Source organism: Python bivittatus, unplaced genomic scaffold, assembly GCF_059951505.1.
Source record: "Python bivittatus isolate LINGU-HERP-01145 unplaced genomic scaffold, Pbiv_v1 ctg000590_np1212, whole genome shotgun sequence".
NCBI classification, from domain to species: domain Eukaryota; kingdom Metazoa; phylum Chordata; class Lepidosauria; order Squamata; family Pythonidae; genus Python; species Python bivittatus.
The window spans coordinates 15,503,994-15,526,076 of record NW_028277086.1 but is presented as its reverse complement, the minus strand read 5'-3'; the positions used below and the strand labels follow the sequence as shown (position 1 = coordinate 15,526,076).

At 38.0% G+C, this 22,083-nt stretch overlaps 1 protein-coding gene across 6 annotated transcripts in view; it reads right to left on the bottom strand.

Annotated features, from left to right (window-relative positions):
- The window catches only part of TRPS1 (transcriptional repressor GATA binding 1), a 266,383-nt gene that overhangs the window by 182,633 nt on the left and 61,667 nt on the right, over positions 1–22,083 (bottom strand). For 3 of the 6 annotated variants that reach the window (XM_007426703.4, XM_088149033.1, XM_007426707.4), the window contains 2 exons: positions 15,021–15,200; positions 12,177–13,102 (listed from right to left, as the gene is read on the bottom strand). In XM_007426703.4, coding sequence (XP_007426765.1) covers positions 12,177–13,102; positions 15,021–15,057 — 963 coding nt within the window. In that variant the 5' untranslated portion in view covers positions 15,058–15,200. The remainder of the gene's footprint in view (positions 1–12,176; positions 13,103–15,020; positions 15,201–22,083) is intronic. The other 3 variants (XM_088149035.1, XM_007426706.4, XM_088149034.1) reach the window with 2 other exon arrangements.

Below are 22,083 nucleotides of genomic sequence, written 5' to 3'. Positions count from 1 at the left end.
GCAACGTCAACTTCAGAATTAGCTTAAAGGCTAGGAAGAAATATCAGGCTATTTACTGTGTTAAAACTGGCTAATTTATTTAAAGCATATTCAGCATTCTAAAAACAATCATCTTTCCTTTTATCAGGCTATGTTTTTAAAAAATGGGCAAAATGTTGTTACAGAAAGAATTATGAAGGCAACTTTAACACCTCCACAGCAGTACAGATACAAATGATCTGATTTACATAGAAGAAAACAAAGCATGTGTGCTCCTATGTTCTTTCCCATGACCAGATCCTAAAGCTGCTCAGTGATTAATTTAGGTACACCAGTAAGATCACAGCAAAAGTTAAACTAGATCTTGGAGACTTGGTGCCATGTTAATTTCAACTTTATGGAAAACAGACTTCTTTCAAAGTATAAAGGTGGAGCTTATGAAATTAAAAAAAAAAAAAAGTATTTTCTTTCCTAACTGAACCAAGCTTCTCATTAATGGAAAGTTATGGGTGATAGCTGGGCACATAAGCATTGCAAATGAACACTCATGGATGTGCAAATGTGCTTGAATGTAGGGAGGGAATATTAAGAGTGATTTCAAGGACTTCACTGAGTGCCTGGTTTTACAGGTTATTAATCATTCTGAGCCGAGAAACTGAAATTCTTTTTTTGTTTGTTTGCTTGTTTAAATTATTTCCATCAGCTAAGAGCTAATCCAGCTAAACGATGTTACAAAATCAGATAACAGCAAACCTTTCAATTATTTGGGTCACCATTTTCAATCAGGAAAGGCTTGACTCTCTTTCCAATCCCTTGAGTCACTCAGTCTCCTACTTGCCGATTATTTTTAATCTTCTAATCCTAAATATTTTTTCTAATGCTTTCGTTTATCCACTCAGTTTGTGCAATCCAGCATCCACAAAGTATTAACTATCATACAATTAACAGTGTTCTAAATATCATGCAGGTCAGAACAGAGGCCAGGATTTTTTAGCAAATTAAAAGTACAATCCTTTAGCACCACCTTTACCTTTGATAACAGAAAACAACTGTACTCTATAGCTAGTTTTCCTTCTCTAGAAGAAAAAAGTGTTTTGATTAATCCAAACCTTCTTAACTTCCCCCCTTTCTCCATACCCCATTTGGCCCAGAATAATCTATCTTTGGCAATTGGGGAAACTTGAGAATGATGTGGGCCAGTAAGGTCCAGATGAAAGAGAAAACAGGCAGGGTGAGGGTCAATGGCTTGGTTCATCTACTGTGGGACAACATACTATGGATTGGTAGTAGTCCAGGGAAGTGTGAGCCCTGGCCACTATAGTTTACAGACCCCTTGTCTAATGTACAGGTAGTCCCCAGTTGAAGAACAAGTTCGGCTCCTAAAGTCTGTCCTTAAATCAAATTTGTATGTACGCTGGAACAGTATTATCGTATAATACTGTATAAGTAGTATTGCATAATGAATTTGAATCCTTGTGTATTTAACTCGAATTTGGGTACAAGAAGCTCCATTCTTAACTATGGGTCATCCTTAAACCAGGCGTTCTTAACCCTGTAAACTATAATACTGTAAACTTTGATAATTAATGAATCATAGTTTTAAAAATCAGGAAGCTGTGATGTGCCAAAGCAAAGCATCAGATTCTGGAGGAGGGAAGGATTTACAAAATGATTTTTTTTCCCCCTACAACTGCTCTAGGACCCTAACCTCAAATGATCTTCATAAGTTATTCTGAGAAAATGAGAAACTGCAGTCCAGTTCCTGTTCTGAAAATGTTCCTGCCTGTCTAGAGAAAGGACACAGTAAGCACAGAAGTGCCCCAGGGGTATGAGGGCACATTGACAGAGACCACTCTGGTAATGTTCTCACTTAATATCTTATGCAAACACATTCAACTGTGCTTTATTAAACAAAATATAGCTTGACAAACAATAGCTGTGGTTGTAAACAAGGTGCGTGTGTGTGTGTTTATGTCTATATGGTGAAACACTATGCAATATTTTACCTCTTCCAATAGGTTTGGAACACTGTAAAAATGGTCATAGTGGGGACAGAACAAATCATTTTATTTTCCCCAAATGCCCTGGAATGGTAGAGTATGACTCCCTGGGCCCACAGGTTTATCTTGGCACTCAGCAGGTTTCCTCATTTGCTTGTGATTTCCACAGTCCAAACAGTGTCCACAATATTTCTCCATGATTTCACATGGCTGATGTGTGATTGCATTATCTTAGATGGTTGATCCCAGGTAACATCTAAGCTTTATCAGAAGGACCTATGAATCTAGTTGTATCAGGTTACATAGTCTTTTATTGAAGTATTTAATTTGCTGGAGGAGTCAGATAGTTACTTCTGAGGATACCCTAAGCAGGGAATTAAAGCTCCCCTCCTCCATCCTATAATCCCTAGCAGCTGGTATTCAACTGCATTTTGCCTTTGTATATCAATACCCCACCTATTTTAATCTATTTGTTTCACCATCTTTTACAACCATTCAAGTGAACAACTGTCTTCACCTTTTGACAGTGCTGCAATTTTGGATTATGTAAAGCACTATGAATCAACTGCAAAATTCTTTTTATCACTTTATGAAAGGGAATACACACACACATATACATATGTACTTTAATTACATTATTTCTAAATTTCTAAACAAAAAGCTTTACGTACTTTGGGCAGGTACCCCAAGGCTTGAACTCATTCAAACACCATTTCTGAAACACCTTTGCCAACACTACTTTTTTCAGATGTAGAACTATAATTATATATAATGATTATATGTAATTATTATAAATGTAGCCACATCTGCCTTTTAGTGGCATAAGACCATGTATGTATATGTTGGAGAGAGAGAGCAGAGCTACATATGCAGATTAAGAGACAAGGTTGACTATATGTAACTAGGAGGCAGTACTCAGCTGGGCGTAACTGATCTCAAGCAGCCAAACAGGATGATACCTCTTTAGTAGCTGGATAGAACAGCACCAGGAGACACTAGGCTGTAGACTGGTCTAGGAAGTCAAAAAAACACCTAGAAAGCCATGGCATACCACTTTCATATTATTCCCAGAAAAACACGGACAAATCCATGAAGTCTCCAGGAACTCAGCTCCATGCTCTTTTCACGCTCTCTCTCCTCAATTTTCTGCTGCTAATAGCTTTTTCAACTAGTTTCAGCATATTCCATCCTGAAGTAAGCATCTTCTCAGAACTGGTCTACTATACTTTTGACAAAGACATAAACCCTACAATTATTGCTTGCATTCCTGCATCCATGCCAAGCACCATATACCCTCAAGGTCCATCATTATGAAAAAAATCAAAGTGGAATAGGGTCCAAAAGGAATATATTTCATTCTAAACAAAGTTAAGTATTTTTAGTCAACGTTAATCTTTGAAATGAAAAAAGGAGAAAAGAAGATGGATCAATTTTGGCTGTTCTGTGGAAATTGGATCCATATAAATCAGTAATCAGAGTTTGCCAAGCTCCATGTAACTGATGTTGCAAACCATGACGGAGAAACAAATCAAGAGTTAATGAGTTTCAGAAAGAAGTTTGTAACTGGCTTGCAAATGAGATTCATATTTTGACAAATGTGACAATACACTTCAATTCTTACAAGCTCTGTATTAGGAAATCCTCAAGTTGGCAAGTCATTTGCTGAAAATGAGTCTAGAAATATTTGATTAATAATTAAATGATTAAATAGTGCCTCCACAACCACACAAGGAAACAATCACAAGCAGGTGTAGGTATATGAGGCCTTAAAAGTGGATAAAACAATCAAATCCATGCATCAGGGCCATACTAAAGTGCTTAATATATGAAGCATGAAAGCCACAAGACATACCTTAGAAGTCTGCTAAACTAGGCTCTAATTTTAGTATTTAATAGAGGTGAAACACAGCTGATATTAATTATGATTTGTCCAATATTATTGAGAGAGTTCTGCTGCTCTTTTATTGCAGCAGAAGAATGCTTGAAATGAATAAACTCTCTTCATCCCATTTCCAATTTAAGCAACATATCTTTCTATGCCAACTGGAAGTTTAAGTAGTTTAGGCTCACTGGTACAACAAGCAAGCACTGATATCATTAGAAATTTACCCAATATTCAACACAATACGGATAACAAATTAAGTGATTTGCTGTTTTACGTATATAGTCATGTTACACAACTTCTACTGAAATGAATTTCCTATGTAGGACATCATTACTCTTCAGTGGCAAATCCTGTTCCTCTTCTATCACACGGTCTTTTCTACTGTAACATACATGAAGGTCCCCCAACTACTTCCATAGAAAGATCTAATTGAGCCCATCACTTTAATATACCAAACTTTTAGACTAAATCCCAGTTATTCTAATGAAAAAAATTACTCTGCTCTTAGTAATTTGAACTTTAATTGTACTGTAATCTGATACATTTTCATGAGCATCTGGTGGCGACTGGGATGAGAGGGGAGCAAAATGTGCATGACATCACACAAATACCACAATTTCTATACTTGCATCAGATTATCAGGATCCAAGTATATAATTGTACTATTTGCATAATAATGTTACCACATGCATGTTATTATTGTGGTGTCATCACAATTTACTGCAGATGGCAGTGTGCGTTTTGTTGTGGCACTATGTTTTGTTGTCTTTTATGAGTGTTATTTTTTTAAATTGTTTTGTGCTTCTTTCATTAAGAAAAGGAAGATATACCTTTTAAAAACTATAAATAGACAACCTTTGAGCACACATATGAGAAGTCGAAGAAGAAACATTAGCAGGTGAATATTTAAAATAAATTTGCATGTTCAGAGTGACAATCAACATTGATAGTTTACAGATACCTAGCTCCTGTGTCACACGATGTGTTTGTGAAAGGCAGACAGGCCGGCCTTGGAAGGACAGACAGCTCTTGTATGAGTTTATTGACTTTTCTCAGACTTCAATTCCTCTATAATCCAGATTACTTCAAAATACTGTGCCGCAGCAGTGAAACTGAGGCACCAACCAATGCAAGGTCTCTAGGAAGGGAGGGAGGGAGGGAGGGAGGGAGGGAGGGGAGGAGGGAGGAAAAGGGAGGAAGAAAGGGAAGGGAAGGGAAGGGAAGGGAAGGGAAGGGAAGGGAAGGGAAGGGAAGGGAAGGGAAGGGAAGGGAAGGGAAGGGAAGGGAAGGGAAGGGAAGGGAAGGGAAGGGGGGAGAGAGGGAGGGGTACACTGCAGAGCACCAGCCTTTATCATTATCTTTATTTATGAGAATGCTGGTGAGCTTCACAAAGCCCAAAGGCACTCTTAGAAAATAAAAGTGATGGGTGAGGGAACCTAGAGGTTTGCTATAAATATGTTCACCTTCCCCAGGAAAAAAAAAAAAAAGCCAAGGCAAGCTGAGCTAGCTAAGTTTTTTGTTTTGTTTTGTTTTGTTTTGTTTTTTGCACCAAAGGGACAACAGGGAACAACTACTTCAGTTTGCTTTTTAGTAAATGGGTGTTTTATGACCAGACATCCATCATTACAGTCATTTTGTGAATGGGCGGCTCTTACCCACAGCTGCTGCTTTATCCCACTGGATAAAAAAAGATTGGCTGCCGTAGGACACGGCATCTACCCTTTACTACAACAACGTTCTACTTTGCTGTTCTCAGGGCACACCGGCTTAATAAAACTCCCGTGTGCTGTAGATAATTGTTGGAGATGGTGTTCACACAAAACAAAAGTCGGATATTGTGGCCTCACTGTTGACTCATGTAGGGATTCCATGGCCACATATTATAAGATTAAGCCAATACAGGTAAACTGCCTGTTTTCTCCTCTTCCATTACTTCTTGTGTTAAATGATGAACCCAAGGTAAATTTCAGAGGAACTACAATGCTTCTTCATTCAGAGAGAAAATCAGTGTTTTACATGTTTGCATATAAATTCTGTGCACTCCATAAGTGTGATAAATTTATAAGTTCAATATGCACTACTAAGTTAGGTAAAGGATCTTCATAGCTGAAATCACACTTACAACTACATTTAAACCCAAATCAACTTTATCTCACAGGAGGAAAAAAAAAAAATCTGGAAACAGCAGAGTTGCAAGAAAATTATGTGGGCACTAGAGGGAATTGCAGTAATCCTTTTACTTCAGTATTTATTACGAAGCATGAGGTTTTTTAAAAAAACTTCTTACAGGTTCATTATCAACATCTGGTTTGTGCACAAATGATGAAATCTAACATTTGGCATGGAAGAATTTTTAATACTCTTTTCCCAAACTCAGCAGAGAAAAGGCAGGAAAGAGAAAGAGAAAGAGAAAGAGAAACAGAGAGAGAGAGAGAGAGAAAGAAAAAGAAAGAGAGAAAGAGAGAAAGAGAGAAAGAGAGAGAGAGAGAGAGAGAGAGAGAGAAAAAGAAAGAAAGAAAGAAAGAAAGAAAGAAAGAAAGAAAGAAAGAAAGAAAGAAAGAAAGAAAGAAAGACCGAAAGCCATTTTTTTTTCCTGATAATCACTAGTTTCTTATAGAAGTGTCTGGCCTATTTTAGAACATATTTCTGGTTGGAGAGAAAGACTGATCTTAACTAGATTATCTGTGTACTGTTTCCTACCACTTTTTGTCTTCCTTATAGTATCTTGCTGCCAAGGCTTATTAAACGAGTACAGTCTTCATTGATCTGTTTTATTTCTAGTTTTATTTATTTAATCTGAGATATCGCACACATCTGGTTTGTTTCACAAAATGCTTCCATGAAAAAATATCCAGGCTCAATCGAAACAAGTACAAACTTTCCTATAAATAATCAAGCATCTAACAATATCACTGTTACTGAGATATTTAAAAATGTCAACAATTCCTCTATACTGGCCATCACATAACACTTTCTTATGTAGCCAAAGAGGCAATATTCATCTACCAGGAAAAAGGAAACAAAAGAAGATGTAAGTATAAGGGATTCATCAAGACTTAATTAAAAAAAAAAAAAGAGGAGAAGAAAAGGAAAATCCCTCCCTAGCTAAAGCAATCCAGTGAAAAGTGAGCATGGACGATTTTTTGGGGGGGGGGGGAGGGACAATGAATGCTACCACCATATTTTGTTTGAAATCCAGAAACTACATATATATTGGAGCTGGTCCCTCTTATATCCATAGTTTTATGCAGTCTTCTGCAATTTGGTGCCCTCCAGATGTGTTGAACTTGAGCTCCCATTGGCTCCAACTCAATAGCATTTGGAGCCTATTACATCTGGAATTCATTAGCTTGGGAAAGGATGCTATTGCTCATGCTCGGAGATTAATGCAACTGTGCCCCTTCATCATATAACCTTACCATCTTTATTTTGGGATCACTGAGATCATCAAATAGCAAAATTCCCAGGAATTATCATTTTAATTCAAAATGCCTGTGTCTTTATATATCTCATACTAGTACTATTTACAAGATATGCTTCTGCTTCTTATTTGCTTTCCATGTGATCTGTAAAAGCACAAATAGTTTTTTGCATCATGGAATATCTTCAAAATAATAGTTCCATGAGCTATTCTTACAAGACCTGAACGGGTTCACAAAAATGTCCGACCACCCCATAGTCATATGTGACACAGACCAAATCTGTGTGCCACTATGAAGTTGTCAGTAACAATAATACAAAAGCTTAGACTGGCTGGCTTCTTAGCATAAATCTCTAACATATTTTCTTCCACTAATATTATCACGTAACAAAAAATATTTATGACACTTTCTATTTAAACAAATCAATTCTTTGCTCATGCAGGTCAGGCAACATATTTCTATGCCCCAGAAGTCCTGTGGGAAATGTAAGGATGTTAAAAACCAAATTAATAACACGGCAGCTTAAGGGGGGGGGGGGGAACCTGCCAGTTATAATTAAAAACATCTTATAAGACTGCAGTACATATAAGTTATTTAATCTTCTATTGTTGTATAAGAAAGCTGATCATAGGCTTTGATTTTTTTTTAAAAAAAGTTATCTTTCAGGCTTGGTTGCCCTGAAATTGTACATAACTGGAAACTTTTTTATTCTGCTTGCTACACAAGGAGTGCTATTTTAATTAAAACAAACGTTTTCTTTTTAAGTGTTAGAAGGTCCTTAGCATAGAGTGGTTATTCACAGACTGAATTCATTCATTAAAATATGTTTACTACCCATCAATGCCCCAAAGTGACTATTTAAGTAGATTCTTAAATAGCCAAATATATGCCAGTTTCACAAGCAAATTCCTGTATAATCATCATTTCAAATCTAAAATACTTACTTACCTTTCTAATCTGCAAATACTCACTTACCTTTCTTAACTGTGTCATCTTAATCCCATTTGTATTCTAATCACAAACAAAAAGTTACGAGCATCTTACACAAGGCAGTAAAACTTAAAGACTGAATGATTCATATGCTAATCAGCGCTGCTTCAGTTAAAAAAAAATGATGTGAACACAAGTGTGTGGGTGCATGTATGCTTGAATGAGAAAGATTTGCTGCACATTGATTCAAACCTGAGGAATCCTGGCAAATCAACTTTTCTTGATGTCAATTCTTCATTGGTAAAACAAAAACAAAAAAAATAAAAAAAAGAATGTGGTTATTCTTATTTCTATATTTGCCTTTATTTTCTATTAAATTCCTGCTTGCCATCTTCCTGCTCCAATTCTGCTACTCTTTATTGCTTCAACCGATTTTTATTTTTATTTTCTTTTTAATTCATGTCTCTGTTCCCTCTTTTACTGCCTTCAAAACTATCTTGTTCTTGCCCTCAGACCTTTAACCCCAGGTGAAATAATAGTACGCAAATCTTTTTTTTTTCCTGATTTTTTAAATTTAGTGTTGTGAGCCACCTTATTAAAAGGAAAGAAGAAAAATAGCAAATGAATGTTTTAAATAAAATTTTGCAACAACCATTTTTGTTCTTGTCCCATCCATTTCTTCCTGTTCCCACTCTCCTTTTTATTATCCTGCTGTTTTCAGATGTGGATCACTAGTTCTCAGCATCTTTAGATAATTCTTTAGAGAAGAGTTCAAATTCTTGTTCCAAAGTTCCAAACTCCAATTAATCCTGCCAGCTGCATGGATCCGACTGCCTTAAATCTATTTTTGTTCTATTTCCATGCGCCAATTGCTGCTCCACTGTATTCCAAAAGAAGCCATTATAAACAATGCAGTATCAGTCTTACCTTTCATATGTAGCATAGCCCACAAATTACTAATATGTAATATACAGTTATGTCTTTAATTTTTTGTTTCCCTAATCAAAATTAAATACAGGGTGTCTGACCTAAATAGGAGTCCTAGCATAAGGCACAGGTCAACCTTATGCCTGTGGTTTGCAAATGTTCCCATCCCCACCCACCGGAAGCAAATGGAAAGATGTTTTTATTATAAACAAGTTTCAGGAAAATGCACTGAGTTTACATTTAGGAGCAAACTTTGCAGCTCCTTAAATAATATATCCAGCTCAATCTCATAATTTTTCTGAGAAAGAACAAACGTTTTTGAGGCACCATGCAATTACTTTTACTAACTATAAACTGTATTTCTAATATCACTATCTTACCTACACTGTGATGTAGAAAGTATAAATAAAAATGTTGAAGTTCATATTTTAAATAACTATAATGGAAGACTGGGGGAAAGCAGGTCGTACAAAAATTAGCAACTTTCCAAGGCATGAGAAAAATTAAGTGTAAATGTTGTGATTTCAGGTAAATTACTGCACAGCTAAAAGGAATACAACTTTCTGAATTATCACCTTTTCAGAAAGTGTTTTTAGCTCTATGCAAAAGCAAAAATGTGAAAAACTAGACACTGTGCCTAATGAAGAACATGGGCCTACTTTTGAACAGTAATGTTATGATGATGTGTATAAGGATTTATTACAGAATATTACGTTCGTGATGCAGAGACAGCTTTCTGTTGTGCAGAAATTTAAGCCTCATAACTCTGGCACCAATTTACTAATCCTGTTTGTCTTCAAAACATAATGTTCCTCATTCGATGAACACTCACCAAAAAAAGTCATTACTTCCAACAACTATTATATTGTTCTTTTAAAATAATTTACACACAATTATTTCTTCTTGCATTATTTCATGAAATTGTTCTCATGGGCTTGTATTGTTGCTGTTTTTCCCGAGATACAAACTACCAATCTCCATGTTTCGTATTTGGACCATATGAGGCAAAGAGAGACATGTCCCATGATAGCTGAAGAGGGGCTTTATCCTTTGGCCATGAAAAGAGAATTAATTACTGACCATGATAAACAATGAAGCATTTCATCCCTTGGCCACAAAAGACACAGTCCATTCTTCAAGCTATTTTAAACATCTTCAAATGCCTCAATACCCATTCTACCATAATTTCCAAAAAGATTAAATCAGCATTCAATATTATGCTAAGCATACCTATTCAGTATGGAATATCTGTGGTTCTGGCTTCAAATCCAAGTTCTACCAGACAAGTTCAGATCAAATGCAAAATCAGAATCTGTACAGTGGGAATCAACAATTCATACCCTGAAGGCTTCATAATGGTTCTCACGCCACTTGTTTTTCTGGAACCCAGATTCTCCCCCCCCCCTGGAAAAAAACCCTCATAATTCTATATAGCAAACATTAAATTGTAAGAGGAAAAAATACCTCTTACTAGACTACAGGACTAGAAATATGCCTGCCTCCTTTCAGTAGATCACTGATCTACTGTCCAATTGAAAAGTGAGCTCCTTGGACACAATATGTTTCTTACCGGCACTATCTTCAGTTATCCAATAAATACAGAACACCAAGGATATAACAAATGTGTCACCTATACAGAACCCCAGGTTTAATTCTTAACATCTTTTGTTAAAAGGACACACAACAAAAACTAGAAAAACTTCTGTTTGTGGTCCTGAAAGCTACAAATAATTGTGAACAACATTAAGCTAGACAGGCAGAGGATCTCTCTCCCTCAATCTAAGATGGAATTTTATCTTTATGTATACAACCCTAAGGGATAAGCTATTTATATATGGGCATCTGTAAGTGTTGCATAAGATTTTCTCTTACCACATCTTTGCATGGGACTGTGTGGGATCATAAGTCTTTGCCCACCAGACCCAGCTCCAACATAGCAGGTTACATGGAACATTATTATTTTTTTGTCCTGACAAGCTGCAGTAGGATGTTCTAAAGAGGGATGTGTGCGCTTGTATCAACTCTAAAGGAGAATGGGAAATAAATGTAACATGGAAAAAGAGCCAAGGCTACTAAAGAATGGGGATGGGTGAATAACAGCCATTAAAGAAGAGCAAGGATTAGAAATTACATGTGAATGCCCTCACACAACACAAAACCAGCAGCAGTTTGGAGTCGGAAGAATAGCAGGTTGAGGCCAACAATGATATTACACCACAACAGCAGAGAGATGAGAATTGAGAGATCTAAACTATCAATACTGCTGAATAGTTTAAAATTCTTCATACCAAATCAGGATTTGCATCATATTTCTTTTTAAGAACCTCTTTCACTTCCCTGTAGGCCTCAAAGGCACTCTTCAAAAAAAAATCAAGGCAACAGCAGCAGCTTGGAAGCATGCACATCTGCCCGGGGGCAGGGGGAAATAAAGGTAACTTGTGGAGAGACAGCATCCTGGGAGATGACATGGAATGGTGGAGAGCAATTTCACTAGTTTGCTTTCTGATAAATGGGAGGCCTGTCATGTCAATCACCTTAGCCATTTTATAAAGCACACAATGAGAGGTTGTCAAAATTGATGTGCAATATCCACTTATCAAAGGAACTTTCTATCTCTAGAAAACTTGAAGGAATTTCCCAGGATGTTGTCTCTCCACAAGTTACCTCTCAGTCCCTCCTATGACTCCCTCTGAATCCTGGGATTGCATCAGTGGCAATCAAATGGCTAATTTTTGCTGGTACTGTTGTTATATTTTTATTTCCAAAAACAAAGGTAGGAATGGTAGTGGGGGCGAAGTCATTATCCAACAGTATCAGGCTCTGGGCAGTTGGAATCTAAGTTTACCTCTCTGAAATGAATTAAGGGTAGATAGAACACAAAATGTAGAAAATAGCATCTAAGCTTAAGTTGCACGGCTCTAAACATTTACCTTCCCATGGTAACAGATTCAAGTTTCTTTCATTATACAGAATTAATGGTACATTCCCGTGCTTTATTTTGTTAGGAGCAAAGAGATAACTATTCATACAAACCTGCACATCGTAAGTTCCATTTAGCAAAACAGGCCTTTGGGAACTGATGTCCTGCAGAACCCCTGATAGCACAGAACAATTGACTTTCTGGAAGTCTTTGGAATGGCTGAACTGCACCATGTTGTGAAGAGCCAAAATTTTAGTGTCGAGCTCAGCATCCTGCCTGGTGCGGTTGTGTAGCCCTAGGTGGTACTTGCGGAAGTGTTTTATAAGATCTGTGGGGTCGTTCCCATAGTAACCATAGCCACAGATGTTGCATTTGAAGTCCTGAAGCTCTGGAGACAGAGGCGCCGTATCTGGGTTCTCGTTTGCCAACAAATCTGCTTTCAATTTGATTGGCTTTAAGTCCCCATCTGAAGGCACTTGTGGATTTTTTGAGGCCACCGAAGCTGGGCTTGAACCCCGGCCCTCAGCTTGACCACTTTGCACATGCACTGTTTCATCCATGGGTTTTGGTGACGTGCGAGGCTCTTCACTTTTCTCCGTCAGATCCACTGACGGGTTGCAGACCACATCTTGGGTGTCATCTGCATCTGATCTGAGAGGAGACTTCAAGGATTCAGAGATTCCCCCAACAGCTGGAGATGAGAAGGCCGGCATATTTCTGTCTGTCATCTCATCATGAGGGAAGGATGGAACATTTCCTCCCTTATTGTGGCTTTCATAATTGAAGCCAGCCTTTTCACTCGTTGAAGAGCTTTTCAATTCCTTTTTAGTGCTGGGAGAGGGCTCTGGGACATGCATGCAAAACTCCTCGTCATTTTGCTCCACAGCCTCACCCGGCTCAGTGTTGTCTTGCATCTGACCGGCAGAAAATTCTTGTTTTCTATCAATATTGTCACTTTCTGTACCCGGCGACTGAAGGGTCTCTGTTTCTCCTTCTCTAACAACGTTTCTTAGAGGGGGATTCTTTTTCCGGACCATATCTGTAAATATAAAAATGTGTACACAAAAGATATAGTAAGATAACAACAGTGCATAGCACACACAAGCAGTTCATTCCCCCTCCACCCTTTCTCATACTGGAATATAAACAATGTTTGCCAGACCAAACAAAAATGTTTCTCCAGAAGATTTTGTACAATCTTGGTAAGCCAGACTTGGGAATAAATCCTACTTATATAAAGGGGAGTAACTTCTGCACAAAGTAACTTCTGCACAAACACAATTATGATTTCATGTTGATCTTTTATTATTTTACCATACATTGGCCTGACAATTTTATTGAAATTTGGTCTAACGCAATTAATTACTTAATTAATATTACATAAAATAAAACTATCCCACTGGATCCCAGGAATGAGATCAATATTCCACCAGGCAATGTAGAATTTCAACATAGGTTGGTGGAAAGAATTCTTTCAAGATAGAACTCAAATATGTTTAAATTGTCACAAATAAACTTGTGTAGCCTTCCTTAACCCTTGAAACCTTTGGGATCTCTCAAAACTGACTGGAAATTCTGGAAGTTATGGTTCCATCCTATCTGGAGGAGCCAGGATGAGAAAGGAAGCTAGGCCATCTAGATCTTCTCCAGTTAGACAAATCAGTTAATAATTTGGTATCTTCCAGGAACATCATGCTGCATTCTTGTTAAAATGCTAAAAGTGGAGAAATAGGCTTAGAAGGGTCATAATGGGATCAATCTTTGGACTAGGTACATACATGCACCCAAAGGTTTTGGGGGCTCCTTCTTCCTAGTTTTGGCTTCAACAACCTATCACCTTCAAATTATGCTAGACTAGTAAGAAAGGACATTATTATGTCAGAATCGATATTCTAGACTAAAATTTTCATCATCCCACCCACCCACCTCCCCGGTCCTGCTAGCTAGAGTTAAGGGCAGGATCCATGTGGTGAAGGCTGAGCTACCAGTACAAGGTTAAAAAATGTTTCAGACAACTGCCAATCACTTCAGAGAAAGAAACTCTTTATCTCAACTTTCTTAAGGGAAAATAAAATGTTCACGTGTAATCATAAGGCTACTTCAAATGTTGTATTGTTCATGGCCCTACAATCCAAACTTCATGATTATCAAATACGCAATGTTCAAAAATGGACCTTGCCAGTACTTTTCTTATTGTAACAGTTCAGTGCTATCCCAAAGCTAGGTTAGAAAGCATAGAGGTCTACAGAGAAAGAGGTTCCTAAGGCAGGCACAACTGTCCAATAGTCAAGTGATATCTTCTCTCAGAGGCATTCATGAAACCCACTCTGGATTTACAGAGTTAATCATACTCTTACTGCCCAAACATCTCAAACAAATTTGAGAAGGCAGCTTAGGAACAGCTGCTATTTCATTCAAATTATATTTCTTTTCCAATGCCAGTACTGGAGAAGTGTCCCAACCCACATATTCCCCCAGAGTCTGGAACTTCAGCTGGATGACAGATACTTAGCAAATAGAGCAAAAGGTAGAAACTCCAAAGCCCACTGTCCACCCACTGTAATGTTATGAGAAACTCAAATGAAGCAGATTTTATCCAGAAATAAGAATAATATCCCCTGCCCGCTCATATCAAGTTTTTCTAAAAATAGAGTTTTGTTGGACCCTATCTATAACATTGCACTGTTTGAAAAATACATCCTTTTTTCCATATTTGTACACTACCAGTATCATTATTCAAGAAGACGTATTATCTAAATAAAAGCCCATTTGCAGTTCTTCTAAATGGAGGAAACTATCTATTGGCAAGTCATGCTAGAGAGAGTGGAAATATAGAGAAAGAATATAGGCAGTCTACAATTATTATCTCTAAGACAAATAACAGATTGCACAATGCTTTATGGAGTGCCAAGAAGTTTTCCAGTTAACATTTCTACTTAAAAAAAAAAAATACATACTTGTAAAATCATACCCAGCATTGACTTCATAAGGCATGTGGCTCTAGAATGGTTTTTGTTGTGTTTTGTTTTGTTTTTACAGTTATTAATTCTATTAGTCAATTAGCTGGAAGGCTAACACAACTGGCTTAGGAGGTACACAGCAGACATAGAAGACATTCTGAGAGCTGATCTGCACATCTGCAAAAGAAAAACAAACAAAAAAGGTTCCCCCCTAAATTATGCATTTATGATCAGGTTTTTTTAAGGAAAAAAAAAACATTCAGAATTCTATATACTACAGCAAAAATTATGGCTGTGCCACAATCAGATTAGCAACACACAGGGAATTCTGCATTTGCTCAATTCTTTCCTTCTTTTCCCCAAAACAAAATTACAGTTTCCATTAATTTTGGAAGGAAAAAAACTCAAATGTCAAAGTTATTACCTTCTATGAGCCAGTCACAAATCACAACCTTACTTCTCTGTTATTCCCACACCTCCGCACTTCAGATTTAAGACCATGGAGCCTTCCTCTGCCTTATTAGACCAAAATGATACTTCCAAATTGCCAACTCATTCTTGCATACAGCTATGACTTAAACTTCTCACAAATATCAATGTTATCCTACTCAACTTACAGCACACAATAACAATTCAATTATTTTACATAATATTGCATTTGTACCATTAAAATATGATGCATACCATCTTAATTAAGTTCATAAGCAGTAACAGAATCAAGCACTGAATAACAAAAGAAGAACAACCAAGTGTTACTATTGGTTCATAAGTAAGAACAGGGAAGAGTTAAGACATTCAGAAAGCAAAGCATGGCTCCAGCTTAAAAAAATAAATGCTTATCTATGGTTCTCTGACAGGAAACAATGGAAACACTATGCATTCAACTTTTACATTAATGACATCCTTCTATAATTAACTTCTTGTACATTCAGGGAAAGAAAATAGATTATTATCTTGCATTACGACTATTATCCTAAGCATACAGTACTATGAAAAAAGTACTTACTCCCTTTAGGATTATCTGAATTTTGGCGTATCTTTCCCCTCAACTTTGTCAGAGGTTCATTCAGGTCCTACTGATCTATAAAAAGATTCTGAGTGAACAAGCAACACCAACATTGGGTGTTTCATTGATTTCCTGATTAAAGTCTTCCAACATGTCATATACCACTATGAAAAAGTAATTGCCCCTTAGTTTCAATAACTGGCTATAGCTGCAAATAACTGTATCCAAATGCTTCCTGTAATCAGTGTTAAGTCTCTCACATCACTGTGTAAGAAATCTGACCTATTTCTCCATGGCCAACTGCTTCAACTCAGATGAGGTTTTCTAAAATGGACTGCTTGTTTCAGGTTCTGCCACTTTTCTATGGGGATGCCTTTTGATTTGGCAATTCCAAAATGTTGCTCTTCATCTATTACCTTGTAAACTTGGAATCACTATCTTGCTACAGGATTTACTTGATCTTCAGTTTAGATCCTATGATAGAATGTTCTCACATCTCCTTTAATGGAGGCAAGTCACCCAAAACCTAAGGCAGCAAAGCATCCACAGATTCTGACATTATTGTCGGTATGCTTGACAGCTGTGTGAGTTATTTTTGTGGAATACAGTGTTGAGCTTCTGCGAGCCATGGCACACATATATAGCCTTAGAGTCTTCACTTTTTATTCACTTGCCCATAGAAAATTCCTCTAAATGTCTGGAGCATCATCCAGGTGCTTTATGGCAAAATAGAGATGTCCATTAATCATCTTAAGGCTCTTAACTTGCTATTCTCTCATGAGTCCATTCTTACTCAATGCTTTTCTGATGATGGAGTCATGAACATTTAGATTAGCCAAGGCAAGAAAGGCCTGAACATCCAAGGATATTAATCTAGGGTTCCTTAGGCCATCCTGGGCAATTTTATGCTGTGTTCTTAGAGTGTTTTGGATAGAATGGCCACTATTGGGAAAATTCATAATTGTTCCAAATCTTCTCCATGTCAAGGTCATCCCTCTGATTGTGCATCAGTGCTGAGAAACATCAATGACTTTTTAACAGAGGTCTTCAGAAATTGCTTTTGAATAGGGTGGTGATTTGCCTCTGGAATTTCTGATGAAGGGAGCCAAAGTTTGTCAAAAGTATACAGAGCAGGACTGACCCAAATCAGACTTTATTAAGGAAATACTCAGGCAACTGGCCCTAACTGTGCCTTTAACTGAAGTGACTAAAATAAATTTTCATACTGGTACGTGGCACATTAGATGAAATAAATGATAACTAACACCAGTATTATTTCTTCACTCAGTCTCCCCAGTTGGACCCACATGACATTCTAATGGCAAGAATATGCAAAAATTCTCATCTTTATGAAAAAGTTCTCCTTATATGTGCATACTGCAACACCACAGGCAAATCTCCTAAAAATTCAGTACAGCTCTTGTCCATTGAATGAATCTTTGTTCTTGCAACAGGACAAATGATAAGCACTGCACTGAAGACCAACTGTCAAACATATAACTATTTGATTCTCTCAAGTTTCAAGTTAAGAAACTGATATTTCTTGGCTATGCATAATGTTAACTTTCCTCAGTCTGGTGTTAACCAGATGTGTTGGACTTCTTCAACTTGGAGCCCAAGATATCTAGAGAATATCACATTTGGGAAAATTGGGTTATATCGATTTCCTTTCCCTTCCCTAATATAAACTGGAAAACATGGACTATGGTTGATTTCTTAACTGCATGCAATACTAGGCTGAAAAAATATATTATTTTTGAATTGTTCTCCTCCTGTTTTATGGAGGAACACCACCTACCCTATGTGGAATAAGGTTGGTGCAGTTCTCTTTGCTTTGAGGTAGCAATATGTTGTATGTAAGTGCCCTGTATTACATTATTCAACCTTTTCTTCAAGGCTTCCAAGCCTCTGTTACGTTACAAGGAAAAACTGCTTCCATACTGTTTGTTTCTTTGGTTTTATTTGTTTAGTTCAAGAAATGTAGATAGCTATGAAGGCTGCAGAATGATGAAACAGTATGCGACAATTGAAAAAAGAAAAGCTAAACTCATGAACATCACCAACCACCAAAAGAAATCCGCAATGTCTAAAGCATATTTACAATGAGATCTGGGGTGGGGGAAAGGGGATCCGAAGCCTCTTTCTTAGGGGAAGAAAACTTTTGTGAAACTAAAGGATAGATTTCAGTACAATATAACTAACAGATTGTGTCAACTTAGTAGACCAAAAAAAAAAAAATGCTTCTTAATCAACTAACGCAGACAACGCAGCAATAGGAAGTCAAATTGGTAGTACATGATGATAATGAAAAAATATTTAAGTTACATTTAAGTAAACCCAGGTATATAGTTCTACATATAAGGCATGTAGGATCCTTAACTACAGGTAGTCCTTGGTTAACAATGGTAATTGGGACCAGAATTTCCATTGCTAAGCAATGCGGCTGTAAAGCATGATGTCATGACTGCATCACAACAACAGCAGTCCCAGCGCTCCGCACTGCCATTGTTGAGTGAGAATCACGGGTCGTTAAGCGAGTCCCAGGCAGCTTGTAAGCAGGCAGGTAAAGCATGGCGTGATCACAGCGGGGCCAGGGGTGACCTCTGCCGGGTGGGTGAGGGTGCAAGCGACTTATTGGAGCAACTTGCAAGCTTCCCTGCCAGCTTTCCCATTGACTTTGCTTGTGGGATGCCCGTAGGGAAGGTCACAAATGGTGACCACATGACCGCAGAACACTTCAACCATCTTAAGTGCAATTGCTAAGCACCCAGATTGCAATCTCATGACCATGAAGGTTTCTGTGACAGACAGAACTTCAAGGACTGGTCATAAATCTCCTTTTTCAGCACCGTCATAACTTCAATGGTCGCTGAACAAATGGCCATAACTTGAGAGCTACCTGTAGTCCTTGAGTTAGGACCATTCACTCAGCGACTGTTCAAAGTTACGATGGTGCTGAATGAAGGCACTTAGTGCCCCTAGGTCACATGAACAAAATTTGGGCACTTGGCAACCAGCTCACACTTATGACCGATTGCAGCATCCTGTGGTCACATGATCACCGTTTGTCACCTTTCCTGCCAGCTTCCCACAAGCAAAGTCAATAGGGAAGCCAGCAGGAAAGGTCAAAAATTGTTTGGTAAGTAAATCTCCCCCACCCACCCCACCTTTCTTCACTGGCAGGCAACCTGCCTTCCTTCCCCCTCACTCGCACACACACATTGCACCCTCTTTCCCCCCTTTGCTTCCACACATACATGAAACCCTTCTTCCCCCCTTCGCTCACACACATGCACCACATCCTCCTTCCCCCCTTTGCTCGCATGCATGCACCCACCATCGCCTTCCTTCCTGGGCCTCTCTGTGCTCGCACACACTCCATGCCCTCCCCTCTCACCCTTTCTGAGCTTGCACTGCACTACAGCATCCTCTTCCCCAGCTCATGTAGGGCCTGCACCAGACCTCCCAGGGCCTCCCCGACCCATCTCCACAGCACCCCCCATAGCATCCCCACACTTCTTACCTGGGACTCCCTCCACTTTCCACTTAACGACCTGCGTGTCTTGGGTTATGTCAAGAACCAGGACTGCCTGGATTGCCATCGCCAAGCGACATGGTCACGTGATATTGTGCTTCACAAGCGCATTGCTTAGCAATGGCAATCCCAGTCCCAATTGCATCGTAACTCAGACTACCTATACCTGTAAGTGCAACTGTCTTCAACTAGCTGCAAGCTGAGTTTTTTCAATTTTTCTGAAGTTAAGGCATCATTTGTGAATTCACTGAGATTTGAAACATCAGAAAAGCAAATAAAATCAGGGCAAAAACAATACTCCAGAAGCTGCTGAGCTCTCAGTGGCTCTGTATAATGCATGGCCATTAATATTTTCCTCCCACTCCAAGGAGTTAAGTTTTGATTAATTGACTGTGGAGAATTTTGTGATCATTTGGCACTATATGGTGTAATTTTATTGTAATAATTGGAACCAAAATTATTTTCAGACTAACCACTCTGTCAGAGAAGGTAGGAAAAACCTTTCTATGTGCATGTGTGTGTGTGTGTGTGCTTAAAACAATCAAGATGCATTTTAACACGATTATTCTCTTCTGGGAATAAACATTTTTGGGAGATACCTTTTTTTAACTACTAAGATATGCAAACTAGGAAACAGTTCACCACACAGCTTTACCTCATCTTGCACTCATTTATTCTGGATTCCATCTTTGTACCAGTAAATGAATGGAGATTTAATCAGCAGCAGTTGCCTTTTCACTCCATTAATATCTATTAACTTCTTATTACGGTATGAATTAAGTGCACTTTCTACTAAAAACCAGTAAGATTTTTCTTCTGGGCTTTAAAAAAAAAGTTAAAATATAGAAAAAACAGATAAATCTCCTTCTAATAATCAACTTTACTTTCTGTTAAAAGATTTTTATATTATAAAGACTGGTCTTGTCAACTTGGAAAATTTAGATACAATTGCCACCAGTATCAAATCTGACCAAAAAGCCATCATGCTAATTGTATTTCATCAACTTTAGCATCATAATTCAATGGAAAATGGAAGACCATTCCTAACGGAATAAATAAATTGCAAAGGGAATATGAAATACAGTCAAGAACAAGACCAGTCTACAAAAGGGGAAAAGCTTAAAGAACGTTGTATTGTCGAAGGCTTTCACGGCCGGCATACGATGGCTGGTGTGGGTCTTCCGGGCTGTGTGGCCGTGTTCTTGAAGTTTTGTTTCCTAACGTTTCGCCAGCACCTGTGACCGGCATCTTCAGAGTGCAGGAGCACAGACAGGAGCAGTTCTCTCCCAGGATCGCCCAGGGTGACAGAGAGAACTGCTCCTGTCTGTGCTCCTGCACTCTGAAGATGCCGGTCACAGGTGCTGGCGAAACGTTAGGAAACAAAACTTCAAGAACACGGCCACACAGCCCGGAAGACCCACACCAGCCACCTTAAAGAACGTTATATGTGTGAATTTCTCTTTGTAATATCCTGAACAGCATTCTGAGAAGAATGCACAGTTCTGAAGATAGGTAAGTACTACTGCTTTGCATTTCTCCAGAAATTAGTAATACATTCTCAGGATTGTTTGATGTATCAACGTTTGAGTTTAAATGATACTTTCAATGAAAACACAATTTTTTTTCTTTAATAACACAGATTAATTTGGAAATTGAAAAGAGAGAACAAAATCATCTGTTCAAACATGCAACGTTATGGGTACGAAATGAGCATGATCAGCACCCATTTATAAATGAAGTTTATCGCTTAGCAGATCCTCTTGTCTTACAGAGAAGGTTGGGGGGGGGGGAATGAAAACTCTTAATCAAGACTCACAACAAGTCGAATGAACAGTTATCTCAGTATAAGGTATCCTTCCTTGTCCTTAGAAACCAGTTTCATCCTTTCTAGAACTCAGGTCTTCAAATAATTAAAAAAAAAAAAAAAGAAGCAATTTCAACACGAGCAAATTGAAGGAGGAATTATGGCAGCCTCTAAGGAAAGCTGTAGTCCTGAAATACAGCTAAGAAAAGCCTTTTTTTCTCATTCATTTACCTTTCTAAAAGAATATGCCAGCAGCTTATAATAAAATAGAAACCCAGTGAAGCATTTCTCACACAACACATAATTAGCTTATTCAGTTTATTAACATAAGAGGCAGTGATGGGCTTCTAATTTAGAAAGTGTGCAAAACAAGTAGAAATTTCCTAGAAGAGAAATCCATGAATTGCTACAAGCAAGAATCTGAAATTCTTGCAACAGATATGTAGGAAGTTTAATTGTCTTCCAGTAGTGAGTAGGTTAAAGTCACTGAACCGCATCGCACATGCCCAACCCATTCAACATCTCTTGTAATTTCTTTGATTATTGTGAGTCACCCAGAGTTGTTGAGAGTCAGGCAGCATACAAGTTTAATAAATCAGCATCATCTTGGGAGCATTTCTTTTTCTCTGTAACCCACAAAGCTCTGTAACCCCAAAATTATGAAGTGTCTGAAGAACAAGCTTTTATCTGTCCTGAATCTTACACTGTTAAGTAT